Here is a 16,626-nt window from a genome sequence, read left to right on the forward strand (position 1 = left end):
AGCGTTCACTGTGGAAGGTACCAGCAGTATGATGGAAGTTCCAGAGTGTCAGGGGTCAGAAGTGAGCCAAGTTGCTGTTACTAGGGAGCAGGTGCTTAGGAAACTGAAAGGTCTGAAGGTAGATAAATCACCTGGAACATATGGACTATACCCCAGAGTTCTGAAAGAGGTGGCTGAAGAGATTGTGGAGGCATTAGTAATGATCTTTCAAGAATCAATGGATTCTGGTATGGTTCCAGAGGACTGGAAAATTGCAAATGTCGCTCCACTCTTCAAGGAAGCAGACAGGCAGAGACCATAAGACATAGGAGCAGAATTAGGCCATTCAGCCCATCGAGTCTGCTCCACCATTCCATCATGGCTGATCCCAGATCCCACCCAACCCCATAGACCTGCCTTCTTGGCATATCCTTCGATGCCCTGACCGACCAGGAAACTATCAACTTCTGCTTTAAACATACCCATGGACTTGAGCTCCACCGCAGTCTGTGGCAGAGCATTCCACAGATTCACCACTCTCTGGCTAAAATAAAAAAATCCCCCTTACCTCTATTCTAAAAAGTTGCCCTAAATTTTGAGGCTGTGCCCTCTAGTTCTGGATATCCCCACCATAGGAAACATTCTCTCCACATCCACCCTAGCTAGTGCTTTCAACATTCAGTAGGTTTCAATGAGATCCTTACACATTCTTCTAAGTTCCAGTCAATACAGCCCCAAAGCTGCCAAACACTCCTCATATGTTAACCCCTTTGTTCCAAAATCATCCTCATGAACCTCCTCTGGACTCTCTCCAATGACAACACATCCTTTCTGAGATATTTGGCCTAAAACTATTGACAATACTCCAAGTGCAGCCTGACCAGTATCTTATAAACCCTCAGCATTCTATCCTTGTTTTTGTATTCTATTCCCCCTGAAATTAATGCCAACATTGCTTTTGCCTTCAGTACCACAGACTCAACCTGTAAATTATCCTTCTGGTAGTCTTGCACAAGGACTCCTAAGTCCCTCTGCACCTTTGATGTTTGAACCTTCTCCCCACTTAGTTAATAGTTCGCACTATTTTACTTTTACTAAAATGCATTATCGTATATTTCTCAACACTGTATTCCACCTGCCACTTTTTGAGGAAAAGAAATTATAGGCCTGATAGTCTGACCTCAGTGGTTGGGAAGGTGTTGGAATCAATTGTTAAGGGTGTGGTTTCAGAGTACTTGGAAGCAAACGATAAAATAGGCTGTAGTCAGCATGGTTTCAATAGACAACAGACAATAGGTGCAGGAGTAGGCCATTCGGCCCTTCCAGCCAGCACCGCCATTCACTGTGATCATGGCTGATCATCCACAATCAGTACCCCGTTCCTGCCTTATCCCCACAACCTTTGATTCCACTATCTTTAAGAGCTCTATCCATCTCTTTCTTGAAAGCATCCAGAGAATTGGCCTCCACTGCCTTCTGAGGCAGAGCATCCCACAGATCCACTCAAGCGAAAATCTTGCCTGACTGATCTGTTGGAATTCTTTAAATAAATTACAAGCGGGGTAGGCAAAGGAGAATCGGTGGAGGTTGTGTTCTTGGATTTTCAGAAGGCTTTTGACAAGGTCCCACACTTTGACAGGCTGCTTAACAAGATAAGGTCCCATGGTATTACAGTACGGGAAAAATAAGAACATGGATAGATTGGCTGACTGGCAGGAGGGGAAGAGTGGGAATGAAGGGAGCCTTTTCTAGTTGACTGCTAGTGACTAGTGAATGTTATGCAGGGGTCGGTGTTGGGACCTCTTCTCATGTTATATGTCAATGATTTAGATGATAGAATTGATGGCTTTGTGGACAATACAAACATAGGTAGAGGGGCAAGTAGTTTTGAAGAAGCAGGGAGGTTACAGAAGGACTTAGACAGATTAGGAGAATAGGCAAAGACGTGGCAGATGGAATACAGTGTCAGGACGTGTCTGGTCCTGCACTTTGGTAGAAGAAATAAAAGCGTAGACTATTTTCTAAATGGAGAGAAAATTCAAAACTCTGAGGTGCAAAGGGACTTGGGAGTACTTGTGCAAGACTCCCTAAAGGTTAATTTACAGGTTGAGTTTGTGGTGAGGAAGGCCAATGCAATATTAGCATTCATTTCAAGAGGACTAGAATATAAAAGCAAGGATGTAATATTGAGGGTTTATAAAGCACCAGTGAGGCCTCACTTAAAGCATTGTGAGCAGTTTTTCTCCCCTTATCTAAGGGTATGCTGACATTGGAGAGGGTCCAAAGGAGGTTCATGAGAATTATTCCGGGATTGAAAGGATTATCATATGAGGAGTGTTTCATGGCTCTGGGTCTGTACTCACCCGAATTCAGAATGAAGGGGGGTCTCATTGGAACCTACTGAATGCAGAAAGGCCTTAATAGAGTGGATGTGGAGAGGATGTTTCCTATGGGGGGAGTGTATGGCCTCAATAGAGTGGATGTGGAGAGGATGTTTCCTATGGGGGGAGTGTATAGCCTCAATAGAGTGGATGTGGAGAGGATGTTTCCTATGGGGGAGTGTAAGGCCTCAACAGAGTGGATGTGGAGAGGATGTTTCCTATGGGGGGAGTGTATGGCCTCAATAGAGTGGATGTGGAGAGGATGTTTCCTATGGGGGGAGTGTATGGCCTCAATAGAGTGGATGTGGAGAGGATGTTTCCTATGGGGGGAGTATATGGCCTCAATAGAGTGGATGTGGAGAGGATGTTTCCTATGGGGGAGTGTATGGCCTCAATAGAGTGGATGTGGAGAGGATGTTTCCTATGGGGGGAGTGTATGGCCTCAATAGAGTGGATGTGGAGAGGATGTTTCCTATGGGGGAGTGTATGGCCAGAGTGCACAGCCTCAGAATAAGGGGAACGGAGATGAGAAGGAATTTCTTTAGTCAGAGAGTGGTGAATCTGTGGAATTAATTGCCACAGACAGCTGTGGAGCAAATCATGGAGGCATGCACACTCACAACACTTACAGATGCAGACACAAAGACACACAACTCAGAGATACTGACAGAAACACATCCAAACATACGCACAGACACACAAAAACAAAACTATAGACAGAAACAGAAGTATACATTGACATTCAGACAGACACACACACGCAGATAGACATACTGGACATACTAAGACATACACACACACAGATAAACATACTGTAAATACAGAAACATACCAGACACATACACACACACACACACACAGGAAGTCACATTCATGTGTGTATATACACACATAAACACAGGTGTGCACGCTTACACGTGTGCACACACACACACATGCGGAGTCTGTGATCAGTTGGCTCACACCTGAACTATGGAGACTGCTCATCCACACCTCTCCCCCGTCCAGTTAATGAAATAACCAGAATTGGGTCTCGTTAGTGCACCACGTTTAACTGTGATTGTAGCTGGTGTCCCAGGCCACGGCTTCAGCCAAATTACCGGTTCTTAGTCTGGAGCTTCTTGGAGGCAGGAACTCGAGGATGGATGGGTAGGTTACTCCTTTCTGTAGCTTGGGAGCTGAAGGAATAGACAGGAAAGAAAGTTAGCTGGTGAGTTCAACGTCACAGGGAGAACAGGGGTGAAGCTCATGCCCCAGCTGGGCATTGTACTCAGCTCTAAACTGGACAACAGTCAAGATCCCAAAAGATTTAGAATCAGAATCAGGTTTGTCGTCTTGTGGCTGCAGTACTTTACAACACATACTAATAAAAAAGAAATATATTTTTAAAAATTAAATTAAATCAGTAGTGCCAAAAGAGAGGAAAAAGGTATTGAGGTAGTGTGGGTTCATTGTCCATACAGTAATCTAATAGCAGAGGGGAAGAAAGAGCTCCTAAAGTGTTGAGCGTGTGTCTTCAGGCTTCTGTACCTCTGCTTGGTGGAGGGCACGTCCCATGTGCTGGGTGATGGCGGTTCTTAATAATGGATGCTGCCTTTTGTGGTATCACCTTTTGAAGATATCCTTGATGCCAGAGTGACTGGTGCTGTGCTGGGGGAGTGCTGCTCGGTCAGATATCCCTGACGCTGGGGGTGTTGGTGCTGTGCTGGGGGAGTGCTGCTCGGTCAGATATCCCCGATGCTGGGGGTGTTGGTGCTCTGCTGGGGGAGTGCTGCTCGGTCACATGTGTGGGTCCACCTTTATTAAGAACCCAGCTTTCTGACTTTCATCCCTTTCTCCTCTTTCACAGAGCACCCCATCATTTGAAAAGCAGCATTAATCCTTTACTCAATTCTTGTTGTCAAATGATAAACACTAAGGATAAATGGGAACAAAACAGCCTCTGTCCTCTGGTGTGGAGGCTCAGTAGTAGTTACCCGACACAATGAAGGAATCTTTCCACCTGGGGAGGGACAAGGAGCGAACGCCGTTGGAAAAGGTCCCCTTGTAGCTGGAGCTGTTGGGCACCTTCCGAACGTGGATCTTTCCTCCTCTGTTTCTGATGACACCGCTGTAGCAGACAATGATAGGTTAGTTACCCCTGCTCCACTTGTCCTCTTTCTGTATGCTCATGTCCTCCCATCTCTGTTACCTCCTGCCCCTTTGTAATTATATAAACTGCATCAAACCTGCATGACCTATACCTACCTACAGGAAAGATATCAATAAGTTTGAAAGAGTGCAGAGAAAAATTACAAAGAAGTTGCTGGGACTCAAGGGCCTGAGCGAGAACTTTGTTCCCTGGAGCACAGGAGAATGAGAGGAATTCTTATAAATGAGGGGAACCTATAGCATGTGTGCCTGAGAAGGTACATTGATAAATTTTCTTGGCACACAGTTCCACCTCTCTATTTCCTTAAACTCCACCCATAATAAAAAGATCCATAATGACTATCTTATCCAGCAAATGATTTTTTACACTCTGAGAGCAGTAAGATGTTTTCACAGATGTTTCACGCCAGCTAGACGGTTACAAGAACACGTGATGTTGGATGAAATGTTTTGAAATCTTCACAGACCTTAGTGCACACATCAGTATTTGGATCGTAAATGGTTACAATGTTTTAAAATGATGTTTTATTTCAATTGTCTGTTTAAAAGATTGTTACTAATAATTTTTAATGGGTTTTCTAAAATGCTTGATTTCTCTCAACCTGTCTCTGTTATATATTAACAGTCAAACAACAAATACAAGTAAACAGGAATCATCCTTTTTCCTTTAAAAAAAATCCATAATTATTGTTACTAATTCATTAATCAATGATAACCTCTGCTCAAATTTATCATGGCACATGAGAAAAGTTTTTTTAGATGATGATTTTCAGTTTGGGCACACACTCAAAAAGGTGAGCCACTCCAATGACCTTAAAATTCTGCCTTCTTGTACTTGACATTTCTGCCCTGGGGGAAAGATACTGTCTGTCCACTCTATTAATGCCTCTCATCACCTTATAAACTCCTTTTAAATCTGATCATTCTTACACACTCCTTTTAAATCTGATCACTTTATAAACTCCTTTTAATCTGATCACTTTACACACTCCTTTTAAATCTGATCGTCCTATTCACCTCTATTAATCCACCTTTCACTAAGTTCACCTCTCATTATCCAAATGGGTGTACTGATACTGTCAAATTAACCTCCCTCCATAGGGCAAACCTCTCTGCCCAGGGGCCAGTTGGGAGAGCACAAACACCATGGGCTGAATGGCCCCCCCTCCATGGCTCCAAACAAAGACTCTTGTCACAAGCTGCCCAGGATAAAAGGACCTGTTGAGCCCCTCGGCTGGAGTCAAGGGAAGAGCTATGGACCTGTGAATGGCAGCGACACACACGCTGGAAACAGAAGCATAGATCTCCGTGCCCCACACCGCCTGCTTCGTGCCCAGGCAGCCTGGCGGGCAGCGCGCCACAAACTCCGACACCTTCACCTTGCCCGCTCTGATGTCGCAGTCTATCTGAGGCACAGCTGGAGGCAAGAACACAAGTGGCGGTAAGCAGCAGACAACAAAGGCAGTTAGGTTATCAGAGAAGTCCCACCCCGGATCAATCTCACATGTGGAAACTCCCATCTATGGAAAGTCCCTCCTCTAGACGGTCACACCACTGGATGGTCCCACCTGTGGATGGTCCCATCTGTGGAGAGCCCCACCTCTAGATGGTCCACCTGTGGACGGTCAGCTTGGATCAGACACTGAAGCTAACTCTCCATCCTCTTTCCACTGCAGGTGATCCTGAACCCCCACCCCCGAACCCCTCCCACCCTCTTCACCATTTCCCGAGCCGCCTTCCATCATCACCCCAACCCCTGTCCCCAATGGACTCCATCCCCTCAGACCACGCCACATGTAAAAACTCTCTCATAACGTTAAAGTCTCCCCTCAGTCCGTCCCACTGGGTTTAACCGCCCCATTCTCCAGCATGGGTTTAGCGTTTTGTGAATTCAGGGTTTGAAAGCAGTGCAGAGTGGTGTTGTCCTGGTCCTGGGAACCCTTCACCTACACGTTCTCTTGGTCCTCTGCTCCTTCCCTCTCACGCCATCAGCCAAAGTCAGCAGCAACACTGTGGAAGGAAAAGAGACGAAATTGGAATTTTTATTATGTATTGAGATACAGTGAAAAGTTGGTCTTGCATTCTGTTGATACAGATCACAATGTATTGAGGTAGTGAAAAGATGAGCTTACTTGTCATATGTACATTAAGACATGCAGTTTGGGCTGATGTACATGTGACTGCGGATATGCTGGGGACAGCCCACGAGTGTCTCCATACTTCCACAGCCAACATACCATGACTTTAACCCTGACATCGTTGGAATGTGAGTTAACAGGAGCAGCCGGAGAGAATCCACACGGCCACAGGGAGAATGTACAAACTCCTTACAGACAGCAGTGGGAATTGAACCCTGATTAATCACTGGCGCTGTTGTAATGACCCTAGGGGTCATTTTTTTTTTATGGACTATACCTTTAAAAAGAGAGAGAGAGGTGTCCAACACAGACACCTTGTTATTAAGAGAGAGAGAGGTGAAGACTGCTTGGAGATGGTGTTATGGTTTCTCTGCAGCATGTTCACACTTCTGCAAGGACACTGGCAGCTTCTAAGTTCTTAAAGAGAGAGAAGGGAGGAGCTACTTGATGGACAGCTGGTGTTCAGCATGCTGAGATAAATAGAAGGTCAGATGATAGACTCACAGACACGTGGTTTTGGACACTGGATGAGCTTTGTTGTGCCCATAGAAAGGTGGGTTTTGGAGGATCAATCAGTGGCTTTCGCAGTGTGGAAAAGGTGTGACCGGTGGGGAGTTATTAGTGTGTCCAACCTTCGCCTGGGTTGATAACTCCAGCACAGAAAACGGTCCCTTTGTTGTGGTTACATGCAGTGACTTTAAAGGAAGAGAAGAGGGGAGACAAGGGTTTGAAACAGAAGAAACCTAGTGACAAAGAGGTCACTGGACCCTCTCCTAAGTAGCCCGTAAGGGTGAGTTTGAGTTCCATTCGAATACGAAGGTGTGACTGTCACGTAGTTAATCCACAAAAGTGGGTTCTCTGATGAGGGGAGTACCTTTGTGAATACCACTTGTGCGTTACCCTTGTCTGGGTGTGGCAGTTCACTGAAGAAAGGCACCCCTGTGGCAAATCACTGTTGGAGTTATTTCGTATGCCACGGAACTGGATAAGTGGCTATCACGTTGTGTGTTTGGGGTTGGTTCCCTTGAAGATGGTCCCCTTAGTGATAGGCTACTGTTGGTGATAATCCATACATGGATTCTGTTTGAGTATCCTGTGGCCACCAATTTGGAATGACCCGTAGCTGAATTTGGGTGTGGTACCACTTGTGTTGAAAGGATATTCATTGAAGATCACTGTCTGTGACATTTCGTCTGTGGAGTGGAACAACTTCGGAGATAAAACCTACTACTGTTATCTTATTGCTGTCGTGGAATCTGTGGAATAGTGATGCAATTGCCTTCTCTCGACATTCACCCTGCATTACAAATATCTCTCTCCATCACTACCCAACTGAATACCACGAACTGAACTGAATTTTCATACTTCACCATCTCAAGACTCTAAGCCTTGTTTCCCCCAAGGTCAATAGTTCAGGAGTTATATTTGCACACATATATACATGTAACACTACTAACTTGTTTGATTTATCCGGTTATATATGACCACATTATGTAATTACTAATAAAAATATCTCATGTTAACACCAATACCAGACTCTAGCTGTTTTCCATTTCTGCTGGTTTTTAACCCGTCACGGGGTACGTGACACTAAAGCGTTACGCTCACCGCCACGCTGCCGTGCTGCCCAAGAGGCTGCTCTTGTGTTTTGTTCGTACAGATCACACCGCAGTGAGGTAGTACAAGGTAAAAATGTGACACAGCACCAGCAATGGGAGCTCAGCTCTCGGTGCTGTGTGTAAGGAGTCTCTGCAACCTCCCCGTGACTGTGTGGGTTTCCTCCCATCTTCCAAAGATGTACAGGTGAGGGTTAGTAAATTGTGGGCCTACTGTGTTAGTGCTGGAAGCATAGTGACAACACCTGCGGGCTGCCCCCAGCACGTCCTCGGAGTCTGTTGGTCATTCTAAAACAACTAATTTACTGTACGTTTTGATATTCCAATGTACATGTAACAGATAAATTAATCTTTGAATATTAAAAAGTTAACAATGGGGGATAAACTGTAACAGTACAGGCAAGGTCATAATGAGCTAGGTAGTGAGGTCAAATATCCACCATCTCATACTTCATTTGCACCAAGCCCGTCCTCAGGCATGGGAGCAGCCCAGGGCTTAGCGCGCACACACGACAACCTACCCTGACATGTCAGCACCTCCTGAAGCTCCCCCCACTGAGCTGCTGGACAGAGCCCCACAGGTGACAGCTACCAGGGTGGTCATTGTCTCAGGAAGGAATATTCATCCTCGATTGCTGTGATATGTCGGATTAAACTGTTTAATTGTTATTCTCTTTGCAGCTTACCTTTTATGCTAATTGTATTTTATATAATCACCTGTATACATGTAACCATTAAGTATGTTCCCAAGAGGTCACAATATGTTCAGTATATATGTAATAGTTCAGTGTGTCCCCGACTGGTTACAGTTCTTTGTATAATTCTGGAAGCTTCTCTGCCGTCACATTATTTGAATAGGAGCTATCTGGTTGGTTAACTCCTATCTACAAATTCTATTGGAATGTTTCTTATCTATGGGATATAAGAATGGCCCACGATCTTTATTCTTTACTTCTTTCCTTCCCCTGCTAGAGCCCAGCTTCTCCTCATTTCCAATTCTCTTTGTTCTATTAGTGTTCAATAAAACAATCATAATACAACAAAAACAAGAGAAATCTGCAGATGCTGGAAATCCAAGCAACACACAGAAAAAGCTGGAGGAACTCAGCAGGCCAGGCAGCATCTATGGAAAAGTGTACAGTCTAATATCAGAATTTCATAACCTCCTTTTCAAGTAGTAAATAATCAATTTACTTACCTTGGCATTACAGTAACAAGGAATTATAAGTGTCTTTTTGGAGAAAATTTCACTAATCTTTTAAATCTTACAAAACAGAGTCTAGTAGAGTGGTCACTCCTGTCTATGTCTCTGATTGGTAGAATTAATGTTGTTAAAATGTATATCCTTCCTAAATTTTTATACTTATTTCAATCTTTACCAATTTTTATTTCTAAAGCTTTTTTTAACTTGTTAGCTTCTATTATTTCATCCTATCTATGGAAGGGCAAACATCCCAGACTAAATAAAGCTCACCTTCAAAAACCTAAAAGGGTGGGTGGTATGGCCTTGCCCAATTTTCATTTATATTACTGGGCAGCCAACATACGTTGTCTTAACTTTTGGTCTTACTTTTATAATCAGTCTAACTGCCCAATATGGGTGGCAATGGAGTTGAACTCTAATAAGAATTTCTCCATTTCCGCACTTCTTGGATCCGCACTTCCTTGCCATCTGCCTAAACCAATTGTTAATCCTGTCATCAGACACACTCTGAGAATATGGGCTCAGTTCAGAAAATATAATGGTCTTCACAGTTTCTCTCTCTCTCTAGTCCTATTCTACATAATCATCCTTTTCAACCTTCTGCGCAGGATTTCACATTTCGAGACCGGCACAGAAAGGGCATTAGGTGCTTTGAAGATCTTTTCATAGACAATCGCTTTGCAACTTTTGAACAACTATCTGTAAAGTTCAACCTACCCAACACTCATTTCTTCAGATATCTCCAAATTAGACATTTTATCAACCCTTTAATACCAAACTTTCCTGAGGTACCCGATAAAAATGTTGTGGACTTGCTTCTTCGTATGAACCCATTGGTTAAAGGTTTAATATCCACTATTCGAGGTATGTTAGTGATTTGGAGGCGAGTCCCCTTTGACAAAATTAAAACTGCCTGGGGGCATGATTTAAATTTTCCTCTGTCCGACGAGGTTTGGGATTTAATTCTCAAGTCAGTTAATTCAACTTCTTTGTGTGCTCGCCACTGCCTTTTACAGTTCAAGGTTGTACTCAGAGCTCATATGTCTAAAACTAAATTATCGTGGTTCTATCCTGATATTGGCCCCTGTTGCGACAAGTGTGGGGGGGGGGCGGGGCGGGGTGAGGCTTCCCTTATTCATACGTACTGGGCTTGTCCTGGCTTGGAGAAATTCTGGAGAGATGTCTTTTTAAACTTTATCCCATATACTTAATTGCTACTTGGAACCTAACCCTCTGATTGCTCTTTTCAGCACCTCGGGAGAAGTTGACACACATCTGAGTCCAACTAAATGTTGCACATTGTCTTTTGCCTCTCTTTTGGCTAGACGTGCAGTTCTTCTTAGGTGGAAAGATGTTGCCCCACCCACTCACGCTCAATGGCTCAGAGATATTATGTCCTGCTTAGACCTTGAAAAGAGTCATTATTCACTTCTTAATTCAGACATAAAGTTCCAAAAGGTGTGGGGACCTTTTCTTAAATATTTTCATAATTCCCATTTAGATTAAGGGTTCATCCCTCCTTTTTCCCTTTTGCATTTAAATCCCTTACTTCCAGTTTCTTTCGATTAAGATTTACTGTTTTTTTAATGTGTAAACATATTATAGCTCAGTTAGTAGGCAATATTCCCTTTTAATAAGTACAGCTCTGTGGCGATAAAAGTTCTGATTAACTTTTCTATATATCCTAAGGCTGGCTTGGAGTTGGGTAGTGGGAGGGTGGGGTGGTAACTAACTTTATACAATTCTACTATGGGTGTTTTTCCTTAACTGTTATGAACTGTACATTTGATATGTTTGTTTTGCACTGTATAAACTTTTTTTTACTGTTTTTTGTTGTTGTATTGTAGAAACATATATTAAAAAAAATAATAAAAGAGTACAGTCAGCGTTTCGGGCCGAGACCCTTCAGCAGGACAACAAGTTTTGTGCCACTTTTTTTACTTGAGAAAGAATCTTGGATCAAAAACAACAGATCTTACCAATGGGATCAGAGACTCTCGCGGATTTCTGTACTGGGAGAGCTGGGAGTTCTCCATGGGCACAGTGAGCACTTACCCCAAACTGTTTAGGTCGAGACTGAAAGCAAAACCACATGTCTTGATAACAATGGCCACGTGCTGAGGTACTTCCTGGATAGTGACACAGTTTGAATGCACTGCATACTGCATTGGAACCTGCAATATTCATTGTATAGCCCCCAGCACTGGAGCCTGCAATCATCATTGCATGGATCTCTGCATTGGAGCCTGCAATAGCTGGTAAAATAGACCTGCATCAGACTGGTTCAGTAACACAGCTGTGCACAGAAACTGGAACACAACTTTTGACAGGCACTCAGTCATGTATCTGATGGAGTGAGATGGTGGACGCAGGAAAGCTCCACCACAATGTTCTTACTGTCGTTTCCCTGCAGCAAACAAGTGCTGGGAGTGGCAAGGTGATGTTGTGGTTAGCGCCACTGACTGGGGTTCAACTCCACCACCAGTTTGCACCCCACTTTCCAACGATGAGGATGCTGGGTTCACTGGTCACATGGGTGTAACTCCAGACTCGTTGGGCCGGAAGGACCTGTTACCGTGCTGTATCTCTAAATGAAAATAAAAATGAACCGACCCATTCGGGCCGGGCCAGGAGAACTGAGCTACCTACCCAGGGCGAAGGCTCCTACTGTGGACAAGTACATGGTGAGACCTTGTTGAGTCACCGTTAGACTGCAGGTAGCATCAGGTTATGAACAGCGCTTTCTTCTGATCACCGTGACGTCATCTATAGTGAAAGGAAAATCAGGAAGCATTTTAAATCTCACCACAGAAACAGATTTACAGAAATATCCAATAATCTGTGTTCCGTTGTCACTTGGCTCAGCAGTTCTGCTTGTTGCTAACCTTGCTCACCACCTTGTGTGGGACCTTACAACAACCTGACCGAGCTTGACCCTGTTTGGAACAGTTCCTCACTGCTCAGAACCATACACCTACTGAGTGAAATCCACACTCCACGAAAACACTGCTGGATAACTTGCATACAGCAGTCAAGGTATCTTACCAAGATTACAGAGGTGTTGGTAGTGCTTTGCTATTGTCACATGTACCGAGATACAGTGAAAAGCTTCTCTTGCATACTGTTGATATAGATCAAATCACTGCACAGTGCATTGAGGTAGAATAAGGTAAAACAATAACACAGAATAAAGTGTCAAAATCTGCAGAGAAAGTGCAGGGTAGGTAAACATTAAAAAGCAAGATCATAACGAGGTCGGCTGTGAGGCCGAGTGTCCATCCTATCATACAAGAGGTCCATTAAAGAGTCTGGAAACAGTGGGGTAGAAGCTGTCCTTCAACCTGGTGCTACGTGCTTTCATTGTTTTGTATTTTCTGTCTGATAGGAGAGGGGAGAAGAAAGAATGTCCGGGGAGGGTGAGGTCCTTAATTATGCTGGCTGCTTTACTGTGAGAAGTGTTGACAGAGAGGAAGATTGTTCTTGTGACGTGCTGAGCTGTGTCCGGAACTCTGCAAACTCTCGGGGTCAAGTGCAGAGCAAATGCTACACTAAGCTGTGTGCATCCTGTAATATATGATGGAGACAGGCCTTTCAGCCCATCTTGTCCATGCTAATCAAGATGCCCATCTAAGCCAGTTCTATTCGCCTGCGTTTGGCCTTTTCCTATCTACGTACCTTTTAAATGTACTTATTGGTGCTCCCTCAGCCATTTCATTTGGCAGCCCATTCCATAAAACCTCTGCTGTCTTTTGGAAAAACTTGCCCTTCAGATCCCCTTTCGATTTTTCCCCTCTCACCTTAAACCTATACCTTCTAGTTTTAAACTTTTCTACCCTGGGAAAATGACTGTGACTATCTACCTTAGCTCTGACCCTCATGGTTTTATCCACCTGTATAAGGTCACCCTGCCATCTCCTATTCTCCAATGAATAAAGTGCTAATCTGCCCACCCTCCCTCTATAACTCAGGCCCTCGAGTCCTGGCAACATCCTCATAAACTTCCTCCGCATTTCTGAGCCTCTGAAAGCATTCGTGTCATCCATGAACTTACAAATGGCTTTTGAGACGTGCCGAGACACACAGTCACAGAGTAGAGCGGGTAAAGCAGTGGACTGGGCATACATCTTTGATATACGCCTGCATTGACTGTCAGCGAGGAGATGTTATTTCCTATCAACACTGACTGTGGTGTCCCGAAGAGGAAGTTAAGAGCCAGTTGCAGAATTCTGGCTAAAATAATTCCTTTGTTTTCTAAAGAGGCATCCCTTTATCCTGAGGCAGTGCCCTCTGGTCCTAGACTCCCCCACTATTGGAAACATCCTCTCCACGTCCACTCTATCTGGTTCTCCTAGTTCATCAACACTTCCTAACCTAATACCATTGAAATAACCCAACTCCTTTCTCTTCTAACCATTGCGGATAACTTCATATTAATTTATGTTACACTGCATCTGCTGTGGACCCACCTGCCTGCAGGTTTGTTGTCAAACTCTGAAGCCTCTCTACGTTGTCCACACCCACCCATTCATCAGCTAGCTCAGACATTATATTCTGTTCCTTCACCTAGGTTGTCGATATGTACAATGACTAGCTGTGTGGGAGAGTCCTGGGGTGAAGAGGGTTGATAGGGATGTGGGGGGAAATAGATTACAGGCCGAATATACTTGGGGCAGCAAGCAAAGCAGTTAACGTAACACTATTTCAGTGCCAGTGACTCGGGTTCAGTTCCCACTACTCTCCGTAAGGAGTCTGTACCTTCTCCCCTTGATCCCAAGTTTCCTCCCACATGACAAAAATGTACAGGTTATCAGGTAAATTGGTCACATGGCTATAACTGGGCCGCGGGCTCGTTGGGCCGGAAGGGCCTGTTACCGGCTGTATCTCTAAATAGGGGTGTACGGGGTGCGCAGGGAGGGGTTGTCGTGCTCCCTCCGCCCAGGGGCAGCTCGTCCCCCTGCCACCCAGCTCTTACCCGTGGCTCCAGGTAACTGCATGCGACAGTGGCCACACCCCGATACACTGCTGGGACAGGCTAAACCAGGTGAGGGTTGCTGGGCCTGGGAACCTCCGGCCCCAGTACGCCTACCCCAGCAAGCGGACTGGGTGGATGAGATCCGCTGCAAGATCCAGCGGCCAAGAGGCGATGCTGCGACGCTTCGTGGGAAGTGAAGGGACTGACAAGGCACATGGCTACCCACTGCAGCCGAGGACCACTCCAATCGTAACGATGTTTTGTACCACTGGACCAAGATCCTTGAGACCGAGAGAATGGAATTGCCCCGTACAATGGCTTTTTCCACTTTAAAATCCTCCCGCACCGGTCACGTCATCGTCGGACAAGCAGCACATCTCTAAATAAAAATAAATAATTGTCCCGCGGGCCAGCACAGACCCGACGGGCCAAAATGGCTCCTTCCATTTAATAAGAAGATTGTGGAAATAGCAGGGGAATGTGATTGACAGGATTATGGGCTAGAAGTGATGGACTGAAAACGCTTCTGATCCCATAAGAGATATGATTATCGAAGAACAAATGCAGCTGAGGGAAGTCCGGGCGGGGTTGGTTTTAAGGGATGTCTCCCGGGGCCAAGGCCCAGGAGCTGAACCCAGAACAAAGGATGTTCGGGGCACAATGGGTCGGGACAGTGGTGGGGGGTGGGAGCGCTACAGGAGTCCATGAGAAGGTTTGCATTGAGCCTGAGATGTAAATAACGAAGTATTGTCATTCAGTATAATGAAGGTGGCAGTGCCCATTCACGCATCCCGTGAGTGCTGCCGCCCACAACCCCTCCCTGATTCCGTCAGATTTAATCGCTTCTTTCGATTGCTGATCTCCACTCACCCTCCCCCATTTCGTCTGCATAACTTTGAGGAGAGGCCTTTCAAAACTTTCGGAGAGTTTTTCTTTAAATTGCCACAAGCACCTAACAATGTGTGGTTCTTACAAAATTCGGACTCTGCTAAGATTTGCTTCAACTATTCAACACAGCCAAAAAAACATTTCAAGCGAATATTATTCTTCCAACATATAATTTTCATTCCTATGGTTATAGTTTGAAGTTACGTCTATTGTCGTTCCCAGAGTTAACTACAATTAAATGTAATAAAATGATCAAAATAAAATTGCTCTCGTTGGAACGTCGCCCAGATGCAGCCTTCAGCCGTCTGCTGCAGTACTGACCTTGGCCAGGATGTGGCGCGTTTCCCCACGATTAACTCGGCAGTCAAGTTCGATCATTCCCAGACTCTCAATAAAATTGTTGGCTGCAGGCAAATTTATTCCTGTCGGTACTGGTTCCGCGGACCTACGGGATTTTTTTTATAGGTTCGGATCTGTGTATTTCTCAAGTGATGCAATGTGTGGCAGAAACCAAAAATGATTAACATTTTTTTAACTGAACCGGTGCACAGACACTGAAATTCATATACAAAATGATGGAGGAACTCAGAGGATCAGGCAGCGTCTATGGAGGGGAATAAATAGCTGACATTTCGGACCGAGACCCTTCATGCGGAGAAACTCTCACACCGCACAGGTACAAATGTGTCTGTCTCTCTCACACACAGTAACATCAGGTGCACAATTAAAGTACTGTTTATCTGACCAATAACTTACCAGCAAGTAGTTTCAAGGAGAAATAACCGAGACGAGTGACAGATATTCGAGGGCTCAGTCTCTCTCACAGGCGAGGCCGGATTAAGCGAAGTATTGAACTTGAAGGGGCGGTGCGAGTGGAAGTCGCCCTCGGCAGTGCAGCGCTCTGACCCCGGGGAACCGTCCACATTATCACCTCGGCGCAGATCCCCGGCGCTGCGAGCACTCGATTGACAGCTAGCTGTGTGTGCCTGGGAGTGAATGCAGGCAGATCGAGGTGGGAGGGAGAAGACACGGGGAGGGTAGCGAGGGGCGGACTGCAGCGGCAGTAACACGAGAGAGTGGTCCGAAAACTCACTGAGAGGCAGAAAAATTAATTTAATCTCTCCGTGTTACGTTAGTTTTAAATAGTGTCCCCCCCGTCCTAGAGTTTCCCGTAAAATAAAACAAGTCAACTCGTTGAAAACTTGTTTGCAGCAGCATCACAGACACGTAGGTTCAGAAACGCATACATTTACAAGATAGCGCATTTATTTATTTATGGCAGTTACTGTATTTTATG

The 16,626-nt window shown here is 44.9% G+C and overlaps 1 protein-coding gene across 3 annotated transcripts in view; it reads right to left on the reverse strand.

Annotated features, from left to right (window-relative positions):
* vit (vitrin) overlaps positions 1-16,306 on the reverse strand; it is a 52,608-nt gene extending 36,302 nt beyond the window's left edge. For all 3 annotated transcript variants that reach the window (XM_063071720.1, XM_063071710.1, XM_063071701.1), the window contains exons 1-6: positions 16,086-16,306; positions 12,119-12,235; positions 6,462-6,521; positions 5,772-5,928; positions 4,337-4,470; positions 3,461-3,538 (exon numbers count right to left, since the gene is read on the reverse strand). In XM_063071720.1, coding sequence (XP_062927790.1) covers positions 3,461-3,538; positions 4,337-4,470; positions 5,772-5,928; positions 6,462-6,521; positions 12,119-12,152 — 463 coding nt within the window. In that variant the 5' untranslated portion in view covers positions 12,153-12,235; positions 16,086-16,306. The remainder of the gene's footprint in view (positions 1-3,460; positions 3,539-4,336; positions 4,471-5,771; positions 5,929-6,461; positions 6,522-12,118; positions 12,236-16,085) is intronic.
* Positions 16,307-16,626: the final 320 nt, after the last annotated feature.

The sequence above is a fragment of the Mobula hypostoma genome, chromosome 2, assembly GCF_963921235.1.
Source record: "Mobula hypostoma chromosome 2, sMobHyp1.1, whole genome shotgun sequence".
Classification (NCBI taxonomy): Eukaryota; Metazoa; Chordata; class Chondrichthyes; order Myliobatiformes; family Myliobatidae; genus Mobula; species Mobula hypostoma.